The sequence below is a fragment of the Centrocercus urophasianus genome, unplaced genomic scaffold (assembly GCF_019232065.1).
Source record: "Centrocercus urophasianus isolate 14NV4802_14NV808 unplaced genomic scaffold, USGS_Curo_1.0 seq_51, whole genome shotgun sequence".
Lineage (NCBI taxonomy): Eukaryota > Metazoa > Chordata > Aves > Galliformes > Phasianidae > Centrocercus > Centrocercus urophasianus.
The window spans coordinates 787,277-814,270 of record NW_024885100.1 but is presented as its reverse complement, the minus strand read 5'-3'; the positions used below and the strand labels follow the sequence as shown (position 1 = coordinate 814,270).

At 44.8% G+C, this 26,994-nt stretch overlaps 1 protein-coding gene across 5 annotated transcripts; it reads right to left on the bottom strand.

The window, feature by feature from the left end:
• Nucleotides 1–84: 84 nt before the first annotated feature.
• On the bottom strand, nt 85–26,445 carry GLYR1 (glyoxylate reductase 1 homolog). Of its 5 annotated transcripts, none has more exons than XM_042835364.1 (17): nt 26,363–26,445; nt 25,641–25,830; nt 24,284–24,320; nt 23,131–23,210; nt 15,618–15,756; nt 14,775–15,017; nt 11,705–11,791; nt 10,754–10,810; nt 9,659–9,709; nt 9,491–9,564; nt 7,674–7,773; nt 6,552–6,662; nt 6,159–6,260; nt 4,967–5,129; nt 4,339–4,518; nt 3,717–3,841; nt 85–3,378 (listed from the first exon to the last, which is right to left on the bottom strand). In XM_042835364.1, the coding sequence occupies exons 5-17, from the start codon at nt 15,702–15,704 to the stop codon at nt 3,304–3,306; spliced, it is 1,455 nt and encodes a 484-aa protein (XP_042691298.1). In that variant the 5' UTR covers nt 15,705–15,756; nt 23,131–23,210; nt 24,284–24,320; nt 25,641–25,830; nt 26,363–26,445; the 3' UTR covers nt 85–3,303. The 5 variants fall into 5 exon arrangements, with proteins under 5 accessions (XP_042691298.1, XP_042691299.1, XP_042691296.1 ...); XM_042835365.1 differs by having other exon boundaries at nt 25,701–25,830; XM_042835362.1 differs by lacking the exon at nt 25,641–25,830 and having other exon boundaries at nt 26,363–26,436.
• Nucleotides 26,446–26,994: the final 549 nt, after the last annotated feature.

Here is a 26,994-nt window from a genome sequence, read left to right as displayed (position 1 = left end):
CAGCATTACGGACGGGAGCAGCGCTCCCCCTCCTTCAACGCTGACGTAGCAGTGAGATAGCCTGCAGAAACGGCCACAACAACGTCGTGTTACCAAGAAAGGTTTTATTCTTTTTGCCAGTAGCTTTGTTAATTGCACAAAAAATCTTTTTGATTTGCCATTTAAACATCTTCACACATCCTATTCTGAATGACAAATGTTAATTAAAAACAAGGCAAAAAATAAAAATTCACAACCTTAATTAACGATAGGATCTATCATTGAGAAGAAAAGAAACTGCTTTTCTTACAAGCTTCTCACAAGTGTCACATTGTCTCTTTAAAAAGGAGGGAGTCAAAAAAACGCAATTTGCTAAAACAAATCATCGTAAAAAGGAACTTTACAGAATTGTCAACAATATTAAGACAACACTGACTAGCCAGTTTTATCAGAGCATCTCTCAATCCACAGCTCCCCCCTCCCCGGACCTCAGGCCTAGGAACAGAGCAAGACCCACCTTTGGAGGCGACAGACATAAATAAAAGAACCCAAGCGAAGCTGACGGTCAGCCTCACGCAGCATCGGCCAACAGCCCACCTTCCACCATTTAACCCCTCTTCCTTTCTCTGCATCCACTCCCGAGCTCCCTCCCCCACTCCCAGCCCCCCGCAGAGCCTGCGCCCGCCTCCCCACCACAAAGGCAGCCAGAGGCTGCAGGAACAGCTGGCAGCACCCACAGGAAGAACCACCTCTGCTCTGAGAAAGGCAGCATTTCTGGGAAATGAGACCTGCAGCTCCGAGGCGCCTTGGGATCCCTCTCACACGGATGGCTCTCTGAATTCACTTTGCAATGCACGTCGTGAGACTTGAGAGCTCCTCTTGCATTCCCACAGTTAGCAGAAGCACCGTGGAGTAAAAAGAGATGATAACACCCCCTCCTTGACGACACCCACTCCGACCCATTCTTCAATATACTCCAAGAGACTGCTGCACTGACCTGCAACAGTTCTGTGCTCAATGGGTCTGGGACAGCACCTCCCATTCCCTTATTTCCCAAACACACCTTAAGCTGCAAGACACGTGGGCTTATCCCCTGCCTACAAAACACAGTTATCCGCAGATGCCCTGAATACGTGATTTCCTAACTGCAGTGTTTTTAATCAAGGTCTGCTGATGCTAACAGCTCTGTGAGATGGGAAATGTGTAAAGGTCGGAAGCAGGCCGATGGGCGCTTTTCCTGGGTATTTATATGTGCCTTTAATATGAATATCTACATGCAGGATGACAGCTGTATTGCCAAAGAAACATGTATGCATAACTAATACTGCTCAGAGATACCACTGACAAATGGGCAAAGAAATGCCTAACAGATCTTTTACTAGATGTTTGCCACAGGACACAATGCGTAACACAGTATTAGCCCACATGTAAGAGTGACTGCAGCAGGAGAAATATTCACCCAAGTAACATTTATAGCATTAGATGTTAGATGTCACATCTCACAACAAAGAACCTGATAACTTCCTCTGTTTCTTAACAAGGTGCTCCTGAACGATATACACTTGCTGCAGAGAGCAGGATCGGTAAGAAATCCTAAGCCACAGGAAAATTTCCATAAATAGCCATTAAGTTCCTAGAAAAATAAGATGGTGAGAGGGGCAGACCTCAAGGATTTAGAGCAGCGTGGTCTAACTTTAATTTGCTTCCTTTCCTTTCAGAATCCCAGTCGAAGGGAGGAGATTGTGCCACTGTGCAGCAACTTTGACTAATAACATTTCTTACTGGCATTTTACTAACTCTCGAATCTAAAATGGAAGAATCCTCCTAAAAGGCTAACACTGAGAGGTTAAAAATAAACGAACACGCGCTGTGCATTTTTTTACAGACAAGCATCCTTTGGACTCTGGGTTGTTCTGCTACCAATGGAGATCATCTCTGCTCTTCAGCTTTGGCCTCTGCAGTTCAAGTCCCACATGTTTAGACTACAGCTCAGCAGCAGTATTAGCCTCCCATTATATCCACCAGTCTTCCTAGAAGTTGGTACCTGGCCACAAGCAGAGTCACAAGTACAGGGAATATTCTCATGCTGTGCTAGTGCTGTACTCACAGTAGTAACACTAAGAATACTTGTGGAAAGTTTGACACGTATAAAGATCACTAATCATTACACAAAATATCCCTGTGAGGTAGGTAATTATCCCCCACCTTTGAAGATGGGCAATCAGGTTAACAGATAAAATGACCATGAAAAGGCCAGAGATAGCACGGGAAGGAGCTCAGGAGCATCCATCTCTTGGCACCATGATCATTCCCCTCACACCTTTCAGACTCATCACTCTGCTTGTGACTCTGCTACAATCCAAGACGCCTTTGTAATTATTGACTCTAGGGTAAAAAAAGAAAGCAAATAGTAAAGCAACACAAACTAAGGCCAGGAGCAACCCCCTAAAGTTTGTTCCTTCACCAAATTAAACACCTCTGGCTAAGTTTTAAGCTGAATGTTTCTCTTGCAGCTTTTATGCAAATCTGTGTGAAGCTCCCATGCTGTTTGTGGGGTGGGCAGCTGCCATTAGCCTTTTAGGAGGCCACACTTACCTACACTGGTATTCTCCCATTTTCAGTAAGGTTTGTGTTCCCTATGCTAGAGTTGTCTGTACAGGGGAAGACTTGGATGCAATCTGTTCTCAACAATATGAGGAATTCCTCCATCAAGGTGCTGGGGAGGTGGAAGTTTAAAAAGAAACAGAATCAAGACAGTGTTGCATGCAAACCCATTACCTTCTGGAACTGTCATTCTCCTCCACGGGAGGTGCTTTGTTCTCAAACAGTGGGTGACAAACAGGAATGCTCCTCACCTTACTTGGGACCAAGGACTTTACAGATATTCACAGGTAGATGGGATGTAGTCACCTGTTCCCCTTGATGCAAAAAGTCCAACACACGCATTATTTCACAGCAAAGGAGAAAGGGGATCGTTAGAAACAGCATCTTGGACAAGCATACAAAGAAGAAAATAAAAGCAGCCAAGCAGCAGATTTCTGGCAGAGTTGCCTCAGAGCTTCTGAACAAGCCGCCACTGTTCTGTTCCATGACTGTCAGTGCATGGCATGGATTTTCTAATTAGACTGCAACAATCCGAGCCCCCTCCTCCCCCCCTTCTGCCACCAGGGGAAGGCCGACCGCAGCAGCTGCCTCCATGGCAGATCTCAAAGTCTGTGTATAAAAGGAAATGGAGAGACAGAGATGGACTGGTCCAGAGTTAAAACCCAGTATCATAATAATATTAATCAATAATCATAGTATTAACAGTAAGAATGGTGCAGCCTAGTGGATGTAGGCCCTGTACACTGCAGACATGTCGTTGTCTGATTGGTCCAACGCTTTTGCTCGTTTATAGACCTACAGAAGAGAAATAGAAAAGGATCAGTGCCTGCTCTTACAGAAAGCCTTTCCGTACTTTCCTTTCCTGATCACTACAAAACAGAAAACTGCAGTGCTTCAAGTAAATACAGCAGCACAGATCAGAACACTCCAGGTTTTCTTTAGGTCATCTGTTTTCACTGATGTAACACTTTAAGAGCTTCTACCATCAAATGAAATTAAATTCCATCCCACTCAGAATATATTTCAATTGCTGTTCCTTTCTCTCAGACAGCACATAACTCTCAGATTTTGTCCCTTGGTGACAAACAGCTCTAACTCTGCCTACTGAACAAACACTGAGTAACAGCACTCACCTCGTTGGCAGCAGCTGCCATAGGAGTTGGATGGTTGACAGAATCACCCAGTGCAATAGCTAATCTAAGATCCTTCTGTATGTATTTCAGGTAAAAATCAGGTTTAAAGTTTCCTTGCAAGATATCTGTTGAGAGGAATGCAAGCAAAAAATAAGCATGACAAAAGTAAATCAAGCCTATCACACTGCAAGGTCGTGCAATTCAACACCTAACTTCCCTTTCCCATGGTGATCACCAGGAACACTGCTTTTAGCTCCTCTTTTTCTCTGCTTTGTATCCTCATCCCACCACAGCAGATAATATCACTTCTGCCCACTGACAAAGCGAGCTCAGATTTCTAAGCAGCTTGCCCTCCTCTTCACTTATTACCCCATCCCAATGAAATCATCACTGTCAACTCAAGACCTGAGCATGCTGTAGACAATGCACAGCATGAGATGTATTCTCAGAGCTTCTGTCTATAAAGGTTAATGAATAAAACTCAGCTGTTCATTTTCAGAATGCTTAAAGCACTCAGAACCCTAGGCTGATGAAGCTGGGATGATTTCCTTCTTTCCATCATTAACTGAAACTGACAGACTGTGACAAACATCCTATAATAAAACAACAAAGAGAACTTTACTTTGGCACTTCTGGTCCAGGAAGATGCTGGCAAGTTGTCCCTGATTGAGGATATCCAGAAGGGTCTGTTGGGACTGACCAGTCACTTGAGCCAAAGTCAGTCCTTCTGCTATCGTAGCCATGAAGCTGCCTTGGACCATGTTCACAATCAGCATCATCTTGGCAGCATTGCCTACTTCACCTGGAACAAAACACAGCACTGAAAATTCCTCCAGAACAGATGCAGCAGCCTTGCTCCCCCACCCCACACAGTGTTAACACTACTACACTTTCCATACTGATCCCAAACACTTCACACCTTCTCCTTACAGGCTCTGGAAAACTTAGCTGTTTCCCACGCACTTGAACAACGGGAGAAATTAAAGTATCATTTAAAAATGAAAAGCACCACAGATTCTCCAAAATGAGACAATGTTCAAAAAAGAAAACTTAGTCTGAAGGCTCTGAAGCTGGCAGAATTCCAGAGGAGCGGGCTGGTTTCCCATGCTGCCTGTGGAGACAGAAAGCAGCCAGTCCCTCTTGTCAGCAGCCTACAGAGATGATACATATGCCTCTCAGACTCCCTCCTGAATATCCCAGTCCTTGCACTGACTAAGAATCTGCTATCAGGCCCTCGGTGTGTCAGTTACCTAGAAAAAAAGAGGTCTTCCCCATCGCTTGGAAACAGCTACTGCAGTCCTCATATAAACCCCTGTCACCAGCTGCCAGGATCACAAGCATCCCATCATTTGATAGCTGCTGATTTCCTGAGACTGGTGCTTCCAAAAAGCGACCACCCCGGGACACTATCACCTGGAAAAATAGTATCTCTGGTTAGCAGTGCACAAACAGCAGGCATTGAGCACTGTCTGAGGACAGAATTTTAAAGCACAAACAGCTTAGACACAATAACAGGAGAGGGAAGCACTGCAATACATCTAGCATGATGCACGACACAATGAAAGGTGTGCCTGAGCACAAAAGTTGCCTTCATTCTCAGCAACGCTTCTTATCTTAATGGTGAATATTTTCAGCAGCTGAGCTTATGTGCTTCTGCCATGGCATCCTGCAACGGCCAAGAAACAGTGCTTCGTGTACAGCATAGCACTCTCAGATTATTTGCTTTGTATTTAACCCCTCTTCCCCAAAGACGAAAGGCCTCTGACAGAACCCCCTGGACAGACATTTACTAATGTGTGTGATTATGCACTTTCCAAATTCCTGTGTTATGCATTACTACAGCATCTCTGCTTAAAACTTGACCAATGCTATCTTCCTTTCTTTCTGCAATAAAACACACTCATTTAAGGGCTGAGGATAATCATCAAGACGTCTAGGAAGAAATAAAAAATACCTTGCCAGAAGTAAATCAAAACACTTCTACGTCAATCCTCCCTTTAAAAATTTTTAGAGTGAAATATGAAGGCACTTTTTCCCCATAACCAGGGCACTTAAAATAAGATTATTATCAGTTTAAGGACACCTACACATCCAGACTGCATTCCTCCTCCAGTTTGCTACAGAATACCAGATCTGTACCAAATCTATACTAAGTAAATACTTCCATAGGGCTAAAAACTCAGCAGGCAGTTCACATTGGTGCCACCTGACAGCCCTGACAACTCCAGAGGCTTTGCTGCTGTTGTAGAGTACATCTTACCCAGCTCTGTTCACTGGTCAAGATGTGACAATTCATTCTGCCTCACCTGATTGAGACTTGAGTCTCCTCTAGAAGAAGTCAAGAAATCTTACAAAACATCTGTATCATCAATAGCTTAAAGCCTGAAACAAGTATTGCAGTAATGCTGCTGAGTCACAAGTGTTGTAGGAGCAGCTGATTACCTGGGCCAATTCTGTGACTGTATCTGCATCCACAGTGGACATATCCACATAGCACTTCCCTGGTCGAATGCCCTGCAACACTCCACTCGGACCAAGCACCAGCTGTGAGGAACAGAAGAGCGGTAAAGCAATAGGGTGTCTGCAAAGAAACTCAAACCCTCCAAGTCCAAGAAAGCCTGGCACTGCAGTGGCAGTCTTCTAAAACGATATCAAAACCCAACCCCCATGGATTATCTTTCTGCCAGTAAAAGGGAGGGAGGTAAGTATGACTTTGTTGGGAAACAATGTGACTTATTTGTCCTGCCCAGCACCTGCAATAACCCAGGCTACCTTCACCAGTAGGAATCAGAACTAGCGCTCAGCGGTGGAGGAAGAACAAGAGCTAATCCTTACATCCTTTGCTGCTTTTGGATCTGATACACAGGCAAAGGTGATGTCACAGGTGGAGACAACTTCAGCAGGGGTTCTTCCCAGCCGTGCCCCTTCCTGGATGAACAAATCACACTGCAAAAGTCACAAATTGAAACGTAAGTAAAATTAAGTACAAACCAAATGGGTTCCCTAGCATTTTGATGAAACAAACTTTACTGCCAGACTCAGCATGAGTCAAGTGTGTTAATTATTCAGTAAATTCAGGTTGGGTTTTGTTGGTTCATCTCCTACACCCAAGGGGCTCCTCTGCAGCTTTCCTGAACCCTCAAGAGAAGAGCTTCAAAACAAATGCACAAGAGAGAAGGCTTAGGTGATAAATTGTAAGAGATTGAATGTTGCAGTTTTTAGGAGAGAGCGCAAAAGAACTGGTAAACAGAACCAGTTGCTGAACAGTAAACAGGATATGCGCAGCTGAGACTGACGCAGGCTTTAAAGGGCTGCTGTTTCAAATTCTTAGTTCCTTCCCACCCTACCCCTTGTTTTGTAGTTAGAAAACATCCTTAAAAAACCCTTTGCTATTTTACAATACAGTTGACACATGCATGTTTTCTCCTCCACTACAGTTGCTAGAACACAACTGTGTAGCCATTTAGCTCCACTTCAACACTGAAAAGGAATATTCTTAACCTGGTCTCATGTCATGACACAGCATGTTTGCCACACAACCTTCAGCCACTGCAAACAGCACAATGGATGTGTAGATGAAGCTGTGGTCAAGAGGAGAATCTCACCACACCACTCCTGGGCTCAACTTCCCAACATATGGTCCTTTTGTCAAGCTCCAAAACACAATTACTTAGCTACCTGAATCAGGAATATGCCCAGGGAGAACTTTATGTTGCAGTCCTCAACAGGGACACAAAGCTGCAGCTTCTAACATCAAAACAGCAACACGGTAGGAACCATTCACAGCTTCTAGTATGAAGTGGCCACAAGCACTCAGGAAATAATAATAAAACAAGGCGGCAAACATACCTGTGTTTCTTGAGCATCCTCTCCCAGGCACCAGCGACTGGTGATCAGAGGTAGTAGGAACATGTTTAAAAAAGGAAAGTACTGTCTATATCTAAGGTACATGCCTACCTTCTCAGCAGTCCGGTTCCAGACAGTGACAGTATGACCCATCTTCAGTAAGTTGGAGACGATGCCACTTCCCATCAGACCAAGTCCCAGAAATCCTATCCTAAAGGGAAGGGAGAAGCATTAATGCAAGGAAGGGATTATGTAACAGATAAGAAATTGTTGTCAGCTTCCCTTGATCCTGGAAGCGATCAAGAGCAAAACCTGGAACACAACCAGCAAAAACCAGACTACAACACAGCCACAGCCAGAACAGGACTTCCAAATTGGGAAGACACTGTGCTTTAACAGCAAGCCAGTGTTTGTTTTGCATACTAAGCATCGCCAACGATTTCCTCTAGAAAGACTTAAGTCTGCTTCAGAAAAGTAGCTGAATGCTAAAGGTTGAGGGGCTGTTGGTTCTTCATTAGTTTTCTTTTGATTAAATTTGCTGCTCTTGTACTTTCCATTACTAGCCATTGCTGTACTGAAGAAAAAGAGGTCAACTGCATATCAGCAGGTGCTTCTCTAATTTGCTTTCTGATTTTTGAACCAAGTCATGCATACAATGACTTGTTTATACTACTGAATGATACATTACTACTTTTACTTCAGTAAAACTCGGAAAGAACTACTGTACTATGCATCACACACAGACCAAAGGCCTAACACCTCTCCACAGCTGCAATTCAACAAAAAAAATAGTAGTAGTCCTGTACAGGTCAACATGAGAATAATCCCAGGTAACTGCTGCCTTCCTTCTCCTAAGATGGGGAGAACTTTGCTCCCCTCATTTCAAGAAAAAGACAACAAAACTAACAAGTTTCATCTCCATAATTACCTGTAATTGGAACTCTCTGGCAGTCTCTGCTGCAGCAAGCTTCATACCCAGCCACAATCTCAGTAGGAATTTCTGAATCGTTCACTTACATGCCTGATGTAACCTCAGCCTCACAATCCCCAAAAGGTAATTCTTCATAACTAACCATGCTACATTGCACTACAGCTTTCTCAAGTCACCTCTACTCTCCCAGCCATTATTTTTTTTTGTTAGAGCAGACTAACTCAGATCACGAGTCACCACAGGCTCCTTCAACAGCTTAATGTCCATCTATTTACAAAGCTCTGAAACAGACCTTCTCTTTCTCCCTCTCCCAACCCAGCTCTGTGCCATGCTTTCCTGAGAGACTATTTTACCTGAACAGCTTCATCGTTATTTTGGTTCCCCCTGAGTACAGCTGAGAATTGATATCCCATGAGAAATGACCCAACGGCAAACAGCAAACAGCAAGGCCGAGTGCAATTTGAACACAGCGGAAGTTACAGAGTGAAACAGGAAGCTCGAGTGAGGCTCGTCTCGCTCCAGAAAGGAGAACGGGGACGTTAGAAGAAACCAGAAAGCTCACGTGCTGCATAGCAAAGCTCCTGTGCTGGGAGCCTCCCTCTTCCGCTCGCCTTCTATGCGCTCAGGGCAGCAATAACACGGCCCTAGTCAACTGCCATGCACCACTGGAGAAAGATATCCTTTTATCGTCCTGCCCCACATGGCATTCAGAAAGACTGCTTCTTCATGTTCTGCAACGTGCCCTGCAGGAAAAGGGCAACTGCAGGAGAGCACCGAGATGCAAGTACATCCAGGGCAGACCTTGTTCTCCTGTTTTGCTTTTAGCTGCCTCCCTCCCACCTCCACCCAAATGAGTGTTTCACACAAGGACAGAGGAGATCTCTAGAGAGAAATGTTAGGTTTATTTATTCTCAGTGACAAGCTGGATAATGGCTGCATGTATGAGATGGAAAGGAGAAAAAGAAGGGAAATGGCTGAAGTGCGTTGGAGATCTTACTTTTTGTCTGTAGGTGTGATACTGCCATTGACTGCCGTGCTGTCTGCTGCCTGGATGGAGGTGGATCCTGTTTCCTGAAGAAAGAACAAAAAGGACCATACAGCTCTGGAGGTACTGCCAGTCCTCGTGATAATACAGAAAATCCATCAAAGCAAACATCTGTCTCACCTCTTCACAAACCTTCAGCTTCTTTGTGATGGCTTGATAGCAGACAGCTGGCTGTACGGATAAAACAAAGCATTCAGGGGAAGGACAGTGCTGATCTGCTGTGCTGAGCAAACAGACCGTATCCTCGCTACAAAGAAAACAGGCAGCTCACCCACACACCATCTGCAGCACAGGAAAGCTCTCAGGCTTCCCTCAACCAGAGAAAATAAAACCCTATTGTAACATACCGAGTTCCTCCCTTCCTACCCTACTCCAACAATTCAGACTGTTTTCTGATGCAGGGACTACAAAATCCTTTCTGTAGCTCACATGGCAGGCACTCCAGCGATGAGGATACAGCATATCCCCACTCTCACATCTGAATCAAAGAACACAGATCTCTACAGCCTGCTGCAGAGCTCCATACCGGTGCTCATTATGTCACTGGAGCTGCTGAGGCAAAGCGTTTTTGTTAACCTAAGGCAGCACATGGCTTACAACAGTGTGGTGAAGGCTGCTCCTCCTCAGGCTGCTTATTCTGAGCTGCTCTTAATCTGTCTCTGCACAGATCCTCAGCCGGATATGAACTGTTTTTCATTCAATTTGATATTTTGTTTTCCTCCTGACATTCACAGGCTGAATATAAAATCCTGCATGGTTTCTGACTCTAAAGTTGGCTACATTTTACATGGAGCTTTTCTAGTCAGGGACAGTTTCCTTGCCATATTCAGTTAATTAACAAATTAATAGAGATGAAGAAATTGGACGGATAACCGTCAAACAAAGAACAGGGCTGCAATTAGTAAAACATCACCTTCTAGCCCTCATATTTAATCTGCAGAATTTAACAGAACAAGTCTGCCGAATCCTGGTGCCAGGTCATCTTTGATATCTAGAACTATTTGTTGTCCTCACTGCCAAATCACCCTAAACCTAAATGCCGGGAAGTAACCAAATGGTCAGATAGCACATGAGAGCCTCATTGCTACTAGGCCCCAAGGAACGCAATTTCAGAGCTGGTTATGCATCTCCTTGTATTTAGACCTTCATCCCAGCAAAGGGCAGGATGCCAAGCTAGAGCAATCAGCAGAATGATCCTGTCTGCCCAATCCTCACCTTCTCCGTCTGGCTCAGCAGGAAGTGATGAAAGTGTGGGTCACTGTCCTTCACAGGCTACAGAGAAAAAGTACAGACTCAGAAACATTCCCAGAGCGTCACCGAGCAACCACATCACTATTCCCTGTTCTCCCGAGCAGCACAGTAATAACTTCAGGTGGGAAATATTTAATGCGTGACAGCTGGACCAAGCAGTTTGTTTCAATATAGCAGTTCATGTTGTGTTTCATTTGCAAAAGCAAAGCCATTCAAGTTAAATCCCTTATTTCTCAATTTCTGCAGGAAAATCAAAACGAAACTATCAGCAGGATTAACAAGGGAAGAAGTAGCCTCTCCTTATCTGTAGTCCCAGATCCCACCTCCTTCTCCTAATGAAATAAAAACACTTTCCAGCTTCCAAGGAATTCCTTAAAACATACTCATGGTGGGTAGTGGCTGAACATTAATCTTAGCAGTCACGTGATGGGCACCTGGAGCATTCATCTCTCCAATGAACACTCTAAGCACTAGCCTAGAGTTGCACTCTTCTTACTCTGTTTGATCATTTAATTATTTAAGTACAAAATGAAAGCTGATTATGAAGGAAACTGAAGTAAACCATCCAATATCACATTATGCAGACACAGAGAGCCTATCCAAGTCTTCTCTTCCAGTTCTGCAAAGCCAGTCACAGAAATAGTTTTGAAATCAGAAGTGCAAAAACACATGTAGCACAGTTAGGTGTGAATTTGCAGACTGCTCCGTAAGGACAAAAATCTCACTTTCCAACATACTTCCTAGCTGCCCAAAGGTATTGCCCAGCTTTGTTATACCACAGAATGACAAAGAAAGCACCTTAAACAGAAGAGAGAACTCCACCATTTCAAATTGGAAACAAAAGGTTCTACATCATCTTCAGCTAGGAACTAAGTTTGCAGAACCATGCTGTAAAGCCAGCCCAGGGTTTCTCACCTCACTGACGCTTGGTGGCCATTTAAATCCAGCCACTGTTCCAGTCATCACTCTTTTCACTGTACTTGACTCTGGAATTGTGAGATCCTGAGAAGATACAAAGGAGATCAGGAAAGAGCTTACAAACTGACTAAGTGGCTGGTAACAGCAAAATGATTGCAAGAGCACACACACAGTTTTGAAAAGCACTATGCATGCCTTTCCACAAGCGGTCATATTTCAAGCACGAGGTGTATTATCAACACAGGTGATGCAAAGTGAAAAAAAAAAAAAAAAAACAAGAACAAAAAAACCAAGAACTGTCAACAACAAAATTCAATTCAACCAGTTACATACGAAGAACGGTTTTTCCAGAAGCTGTAACAGGAATTATCACACTTGTGTAATCATGCAATGAGCAGAGAAACAAATGAACACACTTGATCCAGCATTTCCCTCTGGTGGATGCAAAAATCTGAACAAATGGGTAAAGAACATCAATGCAGTCAGACAAGGTTTGAGCTGTTCCTCATCCTCCACTGTTGTTAAAAAAAAAAAAAGGCAGCAGCCTACCTGTTAGCAGGAAAACCTTCTAAGTGTGCACCTCATACAGTCACACCTGCTGTAGTTTCCAGAATGCACGAAACTGGAAATCATACATGGACTGTTCCCATCCCTTAACATGTCACGATGACACTTAAAGCACCATTATTTTACTGTTGTTAAATTTTGATCTGTTCATCCTTATTTCCACAGGTAAAGATTAAAACATAGGTCTTCATGATTTATGAAGAGAACGTGCAGGGCTTCTATATATTGTGTAACCTTCCTGAGATGAAGATTCAGAAATGAAATGCATTTCCTGCAAATGCACAGTGTGCCTCAGCGTCCACAAAGAACCACCAGAGATGAGTGCTGTTTACAAAGCAAGGAAGAACAAGGCTGCTGGAGGTAACTGACACTGATACAAACATTTCATCTGATAGCAAGGACAACTTAGACATCAGCCTCTAACCTTAAAGTGCCACTGTACACTAGAATTCTCTTTTTGAAGACCACATAGCTGCTTCAACTGGCAAAGCAAGGACGAAATCTGCTCTGATACATAAGTAGTCACATTGGTCCTTTGAAAATATCCACATAAACTCGAAAATGAGAGTATTTGAATGAACATGTATGCCTACAGGACATTTCTAGACAGACCACACCTCAGTAAAAACTGGATCCTTGAATTTTATGCATCCTGAGTGCTTGGAAAGGTAGCTGAACTGTGACTGAACAAAGCAAATGAGCCAAAAAAAGAAAAAATACATCCCAAATACCAACACTGCAGTAACTCAGAACAGGGACAAACATTTTTTCCCCTAGCACTAATAATTCTGGGAAGTCATGAGACCCAGGTAAGCAGAATGTATGATTTCAAATTTGTGTCATGGACTGAAAAAGCGTTGTGGCAGTGCTGCTGGAACTTCACAGCGATTCCTCTAATTATCAGTACACTGCCCTTCAAAACTTGCACAGTTACTTTCCTACACAAACTAGCTTACTTTCAGTCTGCAGCAAGGCTTTCATCCCCTAGCTGGCAATCTCTTTGTGGCAAGCTGATGGAAGCCACTCCACTTGCAGTTTCCCAGTAAAAATTTCTAGCGCCATAATTCAGTCACTTAAAGCTCTCTCTATTACCCCAAGGCAGCTCACAGAATAAAAACTAAGTATGCAGTGTGCCAGCACTACTGGAATTCCCCCACCATTCATTTTGATTAGTTTGGACTGAATTTACCTCAAAGACAAAAAAGCATTTTATGTTAGGGAAAAAATGGTCCAGGGCTTCATCATAACAGATACATTCAAAGATACGATGTGATTATAGCAACATCCAGAAGGGTAAGCTAAGGTGCTCATAAAGTGTTCTTCTGCAGTCAAGTCAAAAGATTTACAATTAACAGTAATTCACCTGTATGATCCAACTTCCCCTTCTTCCAATTCCCTCAAAAGGAGAAACTGATGGGCTCACATGATGTGATTTAACAGAAACTGGCTTAAAAAAAAAAAAACAAAAAAAGCCAGCATCTCTTACGACCAGCTTCATTTTCACCACCAAGGCATCAAGAGTTTGCTGTTCAACCTGTTAAGGCCAATCCTGTAACAATTCAGGAGATGGAAACCAACTATTTTGAACTGGATCCTGAAACACTGAAAGCAAAGGCTGCAAGGCACAGAGCAGCACAGTCCTTTTGAAGCAGCGGTGAGCAAGCACACTGCTGTAGCATCAGCTGAAGCCTCCCAACAGTCTTCAGGTGTAGTCTCCAGTGAAGAACGTGCATTGTAGTAATCCACTGAAATTTCTATCCATCTGGACAAGAAAGATCTGGACCACAACAGGGAGCTCCACAATAAATAAAGATGAGTACTCTGCATGACAGTAGACAAAATATTGCTGGCTACTGCTTCTGTCATGACACTCAGAAGTAAACAAGGGAAGTAACGAGGATAAAATAATGATGCTCCAGTGCTGGACCTTTATAATGGAGAATGGAAACATATTCCATAGCACAGAAATGGAAATGAATACAACTAGTTCTTCTGGTGCATTATTCCCACGCTACACAAATTTCTTCTTCACACCTTAGTCCTTAAGAACATCCGACCCTCAGTAAGCATGGAGGGTGAAGTTAAGAGACTATAAATCGCTTGATCATACAAAGCAGATGAGATGAGAAGGGAAAAGTCGGAAATCAGATGAAGAGCCACACCTCCTCACTAATCCTTCCCACATCAACTGAATTTGAGTGGTAGTAAGATGGAAGGTGGAGTCTCATGAGACAGCTCTCAAAGCCCTCTCAGAGAGATGACCAGAGCCACTCAAAGCAACTAACTGCTAAAAATGCACGTGAAGAATCAACAACGTGCTTGTCAAAGGTATCAAACAGCCAGCTGGTCTAGAAGAAGCAACATGGAAGAGCTTAAAAAAAAAAATAATCTGGTACTGAACTGATACTCTTCACACTGGCCTGTTAGTTAAGGTGCCAGTCATCCCTAAGTCCACCTGCAAAGTCCACAGAGGGCACTGGCGGACATGCACAACACAAACCTTCTCATCCTTGGGTGGACGCCCCCGCTTTCGGGGGCTCTGATCCTGGGCTCTTTTCAAAGGTGACTTTGATCCTCTCTCTGACGATACAGAAGAGACCCTCTTTTTTCCTTCCCCTGTGCCCTTCTTCAACTTCCCTTCAGACAAACTGGCTTTGCGTTTCTCTTCGCCAGCAGATTGCTTGCCTCTTTCTTCGCTGGAATTACGCCGATTCTTCTCTTCACTGGAGTTATGGGAAGATGCCTGAGAGATTACAGAATAGAAGATGGTAAGGAAAGAAGAGAAGAGCTAGAATGACTTTCATGCAAAACCAAGGATGTGAAGGACCCCATGCTGTTTACTATCAGGCAAACCAACAGCATGGGAACATGAAAACTAGACTGCTAGCCCCCTGAAGTCGGTGAGTGAAGTTCCTTGTTAGCTGACCTGTAAAAACACTCACTTTGAGTCACTGAGTAACAGCACAGGACATCTGAAGACCCAGTGGGAGTGCATGCACACGTATGCACTTCCACTAACAGTAAGATTGGTACTATCATCCACGTCCAAGATTAAGACTGATTTATAAATTCATCATAAGCAGATCAATTAGCCTCTTCTGTGTCTCCATCAGTGTAACAAGTCTTTCACCCCTCATCAGACAAGACTAAACGGGGAAGAGGAGAGGTTAGGAAACAATAAAAATTTAAAATTGGGGGGAAAAAAGAAAAGACAAAAATGAAAACAAAATCCTCCCCAACAAATTGCCAGAAATAATCAACTCCTTTCAAATAAAAATGTGTTTCACCATCATTCACTTGAAGACTTGTTTTTATGCACATGGTAAAGAAGCCACTCACTCACCTGGTCCTTGCCTTTGGTTTTTCTAAGAAACTCCTCCACGGCATCCACGGCTTGCTGGAAGCGCTTACCCTTGTTAATCTTTATCATTTCTTCTTTGTGCAGGTGATAAGGCTTCAGCTGTTCCACCTTGATCCAAGCACTTGAAAACAGGAAAAAAAAAAAAAAAAAAAAAAAAAATCAGTTATATTCTCCAACAGCAGCTTCCTCAACCACCCAACTCCTAGAAATAGTGACACATTTCTTGTCCAGAGCAATCAATGACAAGCTTTCCACAGCATGAAGGACTGCAACGCCTGCATTCACTGAGAACTTTTTTCTGGCACTTTCACTTGGTTTCTCCCTCACATTACACATCACATTCTGCTAGCATTACTCCCCTCTAAGCACTACTGACACTCTATCAGCAGACCAGCCCTTAGATGTGATCAAGGGTACGTGTTCAGAACAAAGGCTGACCAGTGACCTCTCCTGTACCACCAGGAGGAACATCCACAATCACATGCCACCATATTTGGTAGTATTAACCCGTTCATAGTGCTGTTAAAAGTCATCAATCCCTTGCTCAAACACACTGTGTTCTAGTAATCACTATTTCCAGTTAGAAATCAGCTCGCTGAAGATAGACTGAAACTTTTTGTGTCCCATGTGGGGAGGGGTAAGGTCCCCTGATGGAGTTGACTGCAGAAGTAGCAGCATCCTTCCCACAGTGCCATAGAGCCTACACCACAATTCTGTCATTGCCTGGAAGCAGAACTCAGTATTCTCTTGCACACCAAGCTGAATCTTTCTGCTTAGTTCACATCATCTTCATAATAACTGACTTAACATGCTATAGAAAGTCAAATTGTTGTTTTCAGACTGGAGTCTGCAGTCAGCAGCTACTCAGGGAACTCCTCCTACGTGCCCGAGCTTCACAGTGACATATCCTAACATCCACTGAGATGCAAAGGCCTTTTCTGTAACTCTCAGGGACAAAGCATACCTGGGTACTACGCAACATCAACCCACACTAAGTCATCCCATTGTGTATACAAAGGAAATAAAATCTGCCAGTACGCTGTAAGAAGGCACGTGAAATGTTGTTCCCAGATTCGAATTACAGAATAGGAAGCATCTCTTCTTCCAAGACTTTCTCTTACGTTTCTATCTGCACACACTACTCCTTTCCACTGCACAAGCTTATTACTTTTTCTTTCCCCCCACTACTTTTTCCACTGGAATGGAGAAAGCCTGAAGCACAAAGCTCTCTGCTCCCTGGCTTACAAGGTGCATTTCAGCACTTGCAATCACCCAAGATATCAGAGGCAAACTCACAAGTAAGAAACAGCCTTCGGTGCTGCCTCATGGGAAGATAAACAGGAGCCTCTTCCAGTTTATCCTTGGTGGGCCACCTACTTGGAGGCCCTTCTGCAAGGTACAGTGAGTCTTCTGACACTGCGTGTCCATCCATAAAGCATCTGTGTGTTTCAGACACCTGAAAACTAAACCATTCTCCACCAAGCATATTCATTCACGTTTCTGCAAAGGATCTCTTGTTTTTGTTAAGCAATGACCTCACAGCTATTATTTATAGAAGAGGTCTCCAGGATGCAACATATAAAAGGAACTACAACTCAGCAACGAATGAACATCCTAAAAAAGGAAAACATCAGTGACATCACATCACTAAAGCTGTCACATTTTAAGATGAGACTGTATTCATACTGTGGTACAGTCATCCAATGCCCAGAAAGAATGGGTTAAATACGCAGTGAAAAAGGTGTTAAAAATCTACATTTTGGTAATGGTCTTCTCTGCTAATTTCTCCATGCCCTTTCTCATCCCTTCCAAAATAGCATTCCTAGAAAAACCCTTATAAAAATCCACATTCTAGTCATGAACAACAAACAAAATTGTTCACGGTGAAGCAGAGCTAAGTGTGAATGTGACCAAGAGCAGCATGGAGAATGGTGGCATAGAAGAAAGAAAGAGGGAACAGATTCAGTACAAGTAACAAGGCCTTAAAGCATGCTGCTTTTAGCCATTTTCCAGTCTGAAGACACCACTTCCTAAAGACAGCCTGAACAATTGGAGAGATGGAAGTGGCAGAAGTGCCCCATGTACCCACATTTGGCAGAACTTACAGTTAGCTCTGCTCAATGGTGGCACTACCTCCAAATTTCTTTTACTTACTGGAGCATGGGAAAGTCTGCAAAGCTTAGGCTGTGCCAGTTGAGAGGCCCACACTAAGTGCTAACACAGCCAGCTACAAAAATCACAAGAGAACAGCCTGGGTTTGGAAGTAGCCAGTGTTAGCTAGCACACAAGAAGCCAGATGGAGAAAATCAAGATGGATTTTGTGACGTGAAAATGGAATGCTGCACTTTCTCATCAGAACTGGCATCATGATGAGTAAAATCACACAGCTGAGCTCTCTGATTTATCACATCCAGTTTTTAAAGGAAACTTAAAAGCAGCACAAAAATGATCTCATTTACGTTAAATCATACAACTGAAAGGAAGGAGCATTTAGCAAAAGAACAAGCAGCAGGCCAATGCTGAGAAAAGTGTGTAATAATGAAAAATGTACGGCGGACCTTCAGAGATACCAGCAGCAAAGGGCCAAAAAGTTCTGACTACAGTAATGTTCAGTTATGGCACTCTGCTGAGAGATGTCTAACAGTCCAGCTGGCTCTGGCACACAGCAGCCTGCCTAGAGCAACACGGAGCTCTGTATGGGCTATGCCAGCTGAAAACAGCAGCAAACTAACCCTCTGTTTGCCCAGCCTATAGTGGAGAACGGCTCGAGAGCAGCCCTGAGGAGAAAGACTTGGGGGTGTCAGAGGATGAAAGACTCAACGTGAGCTGGCAATGTGTGCCTGCAGCCCAAAATGCTAAACGTACCCTGGGCTGCATCAAGAGAAGTGTGACCAGCAGGACAAAGGAGGTGACTCTGCCCCTCTGATATTGTGAGACCCCACCTGGAGTACTGTGTCCAATTCTGGAGCTCCCAAAACAAAGACATGGAGCTGTTGGAGCAGGTCCAGAGGAGAGCACAAAGATGATCAGAGGATGGAGCACCTCCCCTACAAAGAGGGACTGAGAGAGCTGCGGCTGCTCAGCCTGGAGAAGAGAAGGCTCCGGGGAGAACTTATAGCCCTTCCCAGACCTGAAGGTGCCTACAGGAAAGCTGAGGAAAGAATTGTTATAAGGGCAGGTAGCAACAGGACAATGGGAAATGGTTTTAAACTGGAAGAGGGGAGATTTAGACTGGATATTGGGAAGAAATTATTTACTTTGAACGTGGTGAGAGACTGGCACAGGCTGCCCAGTGAGGCTGTAGATGCCCCCTGCCTGGAAGCACTCAAGGCCAGGCTGGATGGGGCTGTGAGCAACCTGGGCTATGGGAGGTGTCCCTGCCTGCAGCAGGGGGTTGGAACGAGATGGTCTGAAACGTCCCTTCCAACCCAAACCGCCCTGTGATTCTATGACAACCTCTGGCTCTTAGATTCCCAAAGCGTCACATCCAACACTTGACAAACTCCAAGTGTCTTCTGATGTCAGGATCTCAAAGAATGCTTTGTAAAGACTACATCCAATAATTTATCTCTCCCTAAAAAGACAGAGAGAACAGTGGCGTAAGAGCAAACGTGTTGGCATCACAGCAGCATATGGAGGATGGGAAGACAAAAGTCTGTGCTGAAGTTGTTGGGCCTAACGCAAATAGGCTGCAGATGACTCTATTTACCTTGGACTGCAAGCTTCCTCCCATTTTTCTTTGATGTAACAGACAGGAAGTGACCCCTTACCCCAGCACTTCTAGTGAGACTGTTTACTTTTGTACTGATGCTTCAAAAAGGTGCTCTGATAAGAGTGGGCTGCTCCAGTTTCCTATTAAGACTCTGATACATGACTTACAAGACTATACAGCTATCACAGCATTTCTACAGTGTGTGTGTGTGTGTGTGTGTGTGTGTGTGTGTGTGTGCGCGCGTGCCCACAGCCTGCAAGACTTCCTGCTGCTTCCAGTTAAGTAGTTAGCTTAGAAAAGGTCAAACGGTTTCCAAACAGGCCATGAAACCTAAGAATATTTGCACCTGGGCGGAATGCACTGAGAATTTATGGAACATTAGCAGACTACGAGCCTGCCAGCCTGGTCATCCTACCAACTAACAGCAAGAAAGAAGCACGCATACCAACTTCTAAGTCCTTACACCGCTGCCCTCGATTACTAGAATGCTGAACCAATATTTCATGTGACAAGACTGTAGCTTGGAAAAGCCCCTTTTATTTTCCAGACTAAGAAGTACAGCTAGAAATGCTGATAAGAGGTCAAAGTTCCATTGCAATTGAGGAAGGTTTAAATTCCAGTAACTGAATGTTGTTGCACACTTGTCACTTCCGTGGGCTGGAAATATCAGCTGTTATCGATTTTGGATGAAGAATCATTTTAATGTGAAGTCAGCCTGAGGACAGATACTCAGGAAGGTAAGTCCCAGACAGACTCAGAAAATCTCACTATTGGAGAGTAAGTGAATAGAGGCATTTCATGAGCATTGTGCACCACAACGAAGGAAGTCAGTCAGAATAGGACACGGACATTACGTTACTGCTGTGAACACCCAGCTGGCCTGCTCTGCCACACAGTACAGGAGCACGTGTCACACTTGAAACCAAAACACAAATTCCTTTTCCATGGGTAAAAATAGTTCTCTTCTAGAAAATCTACCAGCCTGAAAGCAACAGAGCAACTCTAGCAACTGAGCAAACACAGAACTCCGAGCTCAGCAGGAACTCTCAAAAGCCCACACTTACAGAGTCGTCTGACTGCCCTCTACTCTCCTTTTTGTGTCTCTTACCACAGCTGCACAGAGCCTTCCAGGTAACGTATTCCTTTCACCACTAAACTGAGCCCAGTAAAATTAGCATGTACACCTCATGCACGTACCATGGCCAAGGTTACAGCTAAAGCAGTGCATTTTCTTGACAGTTGTACCCCAAATCACTCAGGATTTCAAAAATAACCAGTGCCTATCTATACAATGCAGCAAAAGCACTGCCAAACAGAACATTTTCATTCACTCAATCACTCCGCTCACATGTGCAGTCACGCTGCAAATCAGTTCTCACTGTTAAGCAGCTTTCTCCTTAATCTTTGGTAGGGGAAACTGGAACCATGCTAGTCAGAAGGAAAGAGCCTTTCCCCAGTCTGAAATGGTGGCGTTTCGGAATTCCTCAGAAGAAAACAGACCATCCATGCTCTGAGATTACCTATCACTGACAAACTGGCTGGCAACCCAGCCAGTGACTCTACCCACCGCCAAGCACCGCCTTCACCTGTAAGGTGACAAAGAGTGAAGGGCCCGTGCCCAAACAGCCACCTGTTAAACCTTGGCACAGCAAGGCACTGACAGAAGATCCATGAAATTTGATCAATGCTACGTTAGTACCACCTTCCATACTTGGAAAGGGCAGAAAGATGTAAACGCAGGAAAACAGGAATACCAGCACAAGCCTGTGTGCTCATCAGACCATGGGCTACAGCCAGTGACAGGAGCTCTGCATCCTCCCATTTCTAATTCTGCCCATTACGTAGTGATTTTTTGTCAGTTTGGTATTTCCACCCCCTGTTTACATAGACCTTTAAAAAAAGTACTGTAAAACACATTAGTTTACTTACACAAAATAAAAGGAATTTTCCCCCCAACATCGACATTTTAAGTGAAACGAATTAAAGTCTGTGTGACTGCTCAAAGATAAGGATTTTCTCATGGTTCTAACACCAGCATAACCCCCAGGTACACAAGATTCCCTCTCTCCTGTCTAAAAACATTATTTTAGGGGCAGCAAAAGAGACAGTACTTATTTGTAAACAATTTTCAGACAGGGTACGCAAGTCAAAGCAAGCAGTAATCATGGAGCAGGAACTGATTAAATCCCACAAGCAGCAGGGGGGCGAGGGGCAGCCCTGCAGGTGTGTGCATTCAGCAGCACTGTCTGACATGGCTGCCTCTTCCCCAGCCAGAATCTAGAAACACAGAGTAAACCCCAGCTGCTTGTATGTCTGAACTCTTCACCTGCAACCAAACTGCTCATCTCAGTGACACAACCTTAAGACGTACAGCCGCTTTCTCCAAACTTTTCTTAACGCAGAACATCCCTGTGGTTGATCCAAAAACACAACATGCAAGAATCAAGAGTAAGCTAACAGGATAGAAACAATTTCCTCTACTTAGGTTCAAAGAATTGCTCAGGTTGGAAAAGACCTTCAAGATCATCGAGTCCAGCCACAACCCAACCATACAGCCTCACTCTAACAGCCCAATCCTAAATCACACCCCTGAGCACCACATCCCAGTGGTTTTTAAACACACTCAGGGATGGTGATTCAACCACCTCCCTGGGGGTTGTTGCCCTTTCTGTAAAGAAGTTTTCTGTAAAGAGCTTTGAGAGCTCGAGTTAGTTAGTAAGAAAAAAACCCATCAGTATATGACTATATGACTTCAAATCAACATTCACCTGCCTTACATTACTACAGATCCAGCAGACCTTCCTACTTGTGTGCAGCACTCATTTCTGCTCTATCAAGTACAGATTTCAATTCTTAATCATAGAATCATAGAACGGCCTGGGTTGCAAAGGCCCACAGTGCTCATCCAGCTCCAACCCCCTGCTGTGTGCAGGGTCACCCACCAGCAGCCCAGGCTGCCCAGAGCCACATCCAGCCTGGCCTTGAAATGGACAACTGATATTTTAAAATTATTTTTGCTTAGCATCTTTTCAATTGAAAACAGCTTCCTTAAGAAACATTAATTAATTGGCCTCAATTCATTACTTCTGTTCCCACCAAAAATAAGGTGTTTTCTAAAATTCTGCAAATGATTGCAGGATTGCATGACTTAAAGACTCCTATTATGTCACTTAATGCCACACAGCAACAAACAAAGGGGAAAAGTGAAAACCAGCAAAATAATTTCCAGCTTCACAAAAGGCAAGTTTTCAGGTTTTTTTACTCTGAATTGTAAATTTCATTGTGCAGGTATGTTTGGAATCAACAAATTCAGCTGTGCAAAAAGGGAGCCTACAAAAGTCCAATGCTGCAGAGTCTTCCTAAGGCACAGCAAGAACGTTTCCAGTCATCAGGCATGAAAATACATTCTGATCAGGAGTGGCAAGCACAAAGCCACGCTATTCTTCATGGCAGTACATGAATGCCCTTAGCTGCACCTTGTTCAAACAGCATCATGCCAAAACCTCACCCAGTCACACCACACCTGCTCCCCTAAAAATGGCAGATTACCAAGAACTTCCCAACTTCCCATCATCAACTAAAACCCAACATATCGAGTACAGAAGTCTGTACCCACAAGTGGCTGCAGCATGCACTGATAGATGGATTTCTTTGCACGTAGATCAATGAAACTCTCACAAAGCCACACTTTGCTGTGTTGGGAAACTTTTCTTCCATTAAAAGAAAAAGAAACCGTGTTACATGGAGCAGTATTTTCATGGGATGAGAACAAGCAGTACATACTGATCTTCTGTTCCAAAAAACTTCACAAAGAAGCACTTTTTTCCACGAGGTTTCTTCAGATCTTTAGGTGGATTAACAATCTGAAGGCAATTAAAAGTGACAGTTAAAGTACATAATGAAAGATCATACTCTGATTTCATTACCTAGCATTAGAATTTTTGCAGACTTTTAGTTATTTTTAATCCTAACTACGAAGACAACTTGAATCTGTTACAGTTAACTGTGTATTCTCATACATACCCTTAGATATGAGCAGCAGAGTGAACAAAACCCCAAATGCCAGTTACACATCGGCACCAATCCCCAGCAAGGCTGTTCCCAGCAAAGAACAGGAACCTCTCTAACTTCATCAGTCCAAACAGCACTTAAGGGAACTTGTTCCTCTTTGCTACCTTCAGGATTCATATTTTATGCTCTTAATAAGCAAACTACTCTGCGAGTAAAGCGTGAAGTGCTGCTGAAGAGAAAAGCAGCCATTGTTACATAGATGACACCACAGGGGAGCCTGGACTTAACCTGATCCAAAGACAGGAGTGAAACCAAATGCTTATGGCCATCAGCTGCATTAACTGCATTTTCCTCTGCGGCATGCTTTTGTGTGAGCACCCTCACACCTCATATATACACCAAAAATAAAAACAAAGTCCTTCATTGGAAATGATAATTATAAAAAATTATAAAATTTTTAATAAAATTTATAAAAAAGTGCCATTTTAAAATCTTTTTGGACTTTCATCAGCAAAAAAACAGAAAATAAAAACAACCACACTCAACATCTGTAATTATTACTTAAATAGCACTGCTCTAAAACAGTATCTTGAAGGCAGATTCTTTATTTCTATTATTTTAACCAAGTAACTATGGAAGAGGAATGCTTCCTAGAAGCTGACAGGGGTTGGTCTGGGGAAAACAATCAGTTCCAGTGCTGGATGCAGCTTTTCATCACACCTGAGCTAACAGCTCAGTGACAGGGTGATCTTCTGCATCAATTAAAACCCCATTGGTTCACAGTTCAGATCCATGTGGATGGTATATAAAAAAAAGTAAAGCAAAAACTAATCCTAATCTTTAACTGAAAAGCTTTCAGGTAAAGGTTTGTCTCTGCAGAGGAAAAAACAAAACCACCAAGAAAACAACAAAAAAACCAACTCACCTTTCCTGGCCATGGTGGGTACCGACCCAGCTTCCCCCTAGGGAGAAATGGAAGAATTAGGCAGCAGGAACAGAGATGGGGGGGGAAAAAAAACAAACCCACAGCATCCCAATTCTCCCTCTTTCTATTACTCCATGTTTTTCATACTGAGAGAAATACAACTGATAGTCAAAACCTACCGTGAGAGGCAAGGCGCGAGCACTCGGCACACTGCTACTGGTCGATACCTGCACCCAAACTGAGCCTCCTCAAAGCCTGCATGAACTGGCTGCATGATCAGAATTTAAGTCAGAAGAACACCGGCAGCAGCACAGCTACTGCCTGGAAGACTGGATGCTACAGCTTTTATTGCTCTTGTAAGATTGGATATTCTCTCACAAGGAACTGGGATAAGCAGCGAGGCAGGCAACCAAACCAAAGATTAGGTTGGTAAGTTACACCCATCAGGACAGAGCAGGCTGGTAAGCACAGAAGGGATGGATTTGCAGCTCAGACAGCTGAGATTCTTAGAAGTTCTCACAGGGAAGCACTAACTGGCAGGACCCCTGCACTAGGTGTTCCACTGTCACATTCTTCAGATGCTTGTCACCACATGTGGTGGTGTGCTAAACACAGAAACGAGCCAGAAGAAAGGCAGAAAAGTTTATTTCCTACACTTGTGCGTGTTTCAATTACAGGAATTGAATAAAACTATTTTTTCCACAGAGGAATAGAAGAGACGTTGGCCTTAGATCACAACATGCCAGCTTTATTGCTACCTTACCCTTCCCACCTACAGCAACTGCAGTACTCTCACAGAAGTCATTTGGTTGGTGCCTTGCAAGAAAGCAGGAGAGAGTCTGTAGAGCCTGCCAACTCCTAAGCAAAAAACTCCAAACAAGAGGCATTCCAGCCCCTCCTGAGTTGGGAATGTTACCCAGAAGATTCTGTAGCGATGATCAGGCAGAGCTACTGCCAAGAGCTTTAACCAAGCTCACAGCTCATAACTCACGTTTCCATCCCTGTGCTGAACAAGATGCTTCAAGCTTTCTGTGTGTTACTGTCTCACTGCTATAGATCTTCTGCAATGGTGCCAGGGATGGTAGCTGTCTAGTCTGTCACGTACAAAAGTAAAGCAGGATGATCTGCATTCCAACACCAAGCGCACCGCACTGCCTAAATGCCTGTTTGAAGCAAATGGTGCTGAAAGAAAGCTTTATTTACTTTTAAACAGCTTCACAGCACTGTCCATTTCTCAGATGAGAACTTGCAGCTGTCACACAGCCAGGAGCACGCCTTTCTTTTTACCTGAGACAAACGCACAGACCTGTGTGGTGGTGCTTAGCTATTTTTTGTGAGCCCTACAGGAAGCCCTAACCTGTCCGGTGAAGCAGAGCCTCAAGAGAGCCTCTCCAAGCACTTGGAGATCAGTGCTTACAGGCCTCGAAGGAATCCCTTCAGTTCTCCCGATCGGGAAATACAAAACCACAGCTCTCCGACTACTGGAAGGTAAAACTGGAGTGACAAAGGGAAGGAGCTTCTGTGAGCTTCAAGGAGAACATCCTAACCTGCAAAAAAAACAAAAAGGTGCTTTCCCATGTTATTGTGCTGCTTGGCTGACGCACTCGTTCAGCGCCTCACTCGCTTAATTATTTTCCTTCTTGCTCCTCTCGAGAGGAGACCGCATTTCCAGCCGAGCCAGCCAATGACCGCCCCTCGGTCCCGCTCCCCCGCTCCACCCCGAGCCCCGCTCCACTCGACGCCGAGCCCGGCAGCCGTCACCGCCGCCATCCCCTGGGGCGGCGTGAAGAGGAACGGCGAAACTCAGCGCCCGCCCTCCCGAACCCGTCCCCAACCGCTCCCTCCCCGCCGCAGGGCCTCGGTCTCTCCGTGGCTCCGGGGTGGCACCGCCCGGCCCGGCCCCGCCGCCGCGCTCGGCCGAACCGGGCGCAGCCCCGCCGCCGCCCCGCCCGCCTGCCTCTGCGCCGCTCCGGACGAAGCCTCGGCGCCGCTCTCCCCGGGCACCGCAGAAGGCACTTTCTTCACCCGCACGCCCGAGCCGTGCCCCGCCGCCCCACCGCCGGCCCGCACCACACTCACCACACCAGATCTCCGAGCCTCAGACTCACGGCCGCCATCTTACCGACACCGCCGCCGCCGCGCAAGGCCTGCCGGGACAGGACGGCACCCCCCGCGGGGCCGAGGGCCGCGGCGGCGCTGATTGGCCAGGCGCGGTCACGTGGGCGGGAGGGCTGTCAGCGCCGCTCCCCCGGGGTGTGGCTGCCGCTGCGGCGCCCGTCGCGTTCGGGTACCGCCTGGGTTGGGGCGGCTGCTGCTCTGTGAGCGCCAGCGCCTCACCGCCCTTCAGAGAAAATCCGTCATGGGACCTGACTGCCCCTCTTTTGGCTTAAAGCTGCTTCCATTGCTGGGTGGACTGAGGCTGAGTATCTCATTCCAAAGTGGCATTTGTGGATTTAAGCGGACATGTCTGCCCCCTTCCAGCTCCGCGCTCCTTGCAGGAGATGCAGCACGTGAGGACAGCATTGGATGTTCTAAAGGCATTAACGGCACTTAAAACTGAGTTTTACTGCATCCATTCTGTGCCCCCCTCCTCTGCTCCCTGTCCTACACATATCGCTCCCGCCTACTGGCTGACAAAAGCTGGCGTCTGTACGCCTGACTAAAGGGCGCCGCGGAACATCGCGGTGGGTGATTTCCTGCGGGCGGGGTGG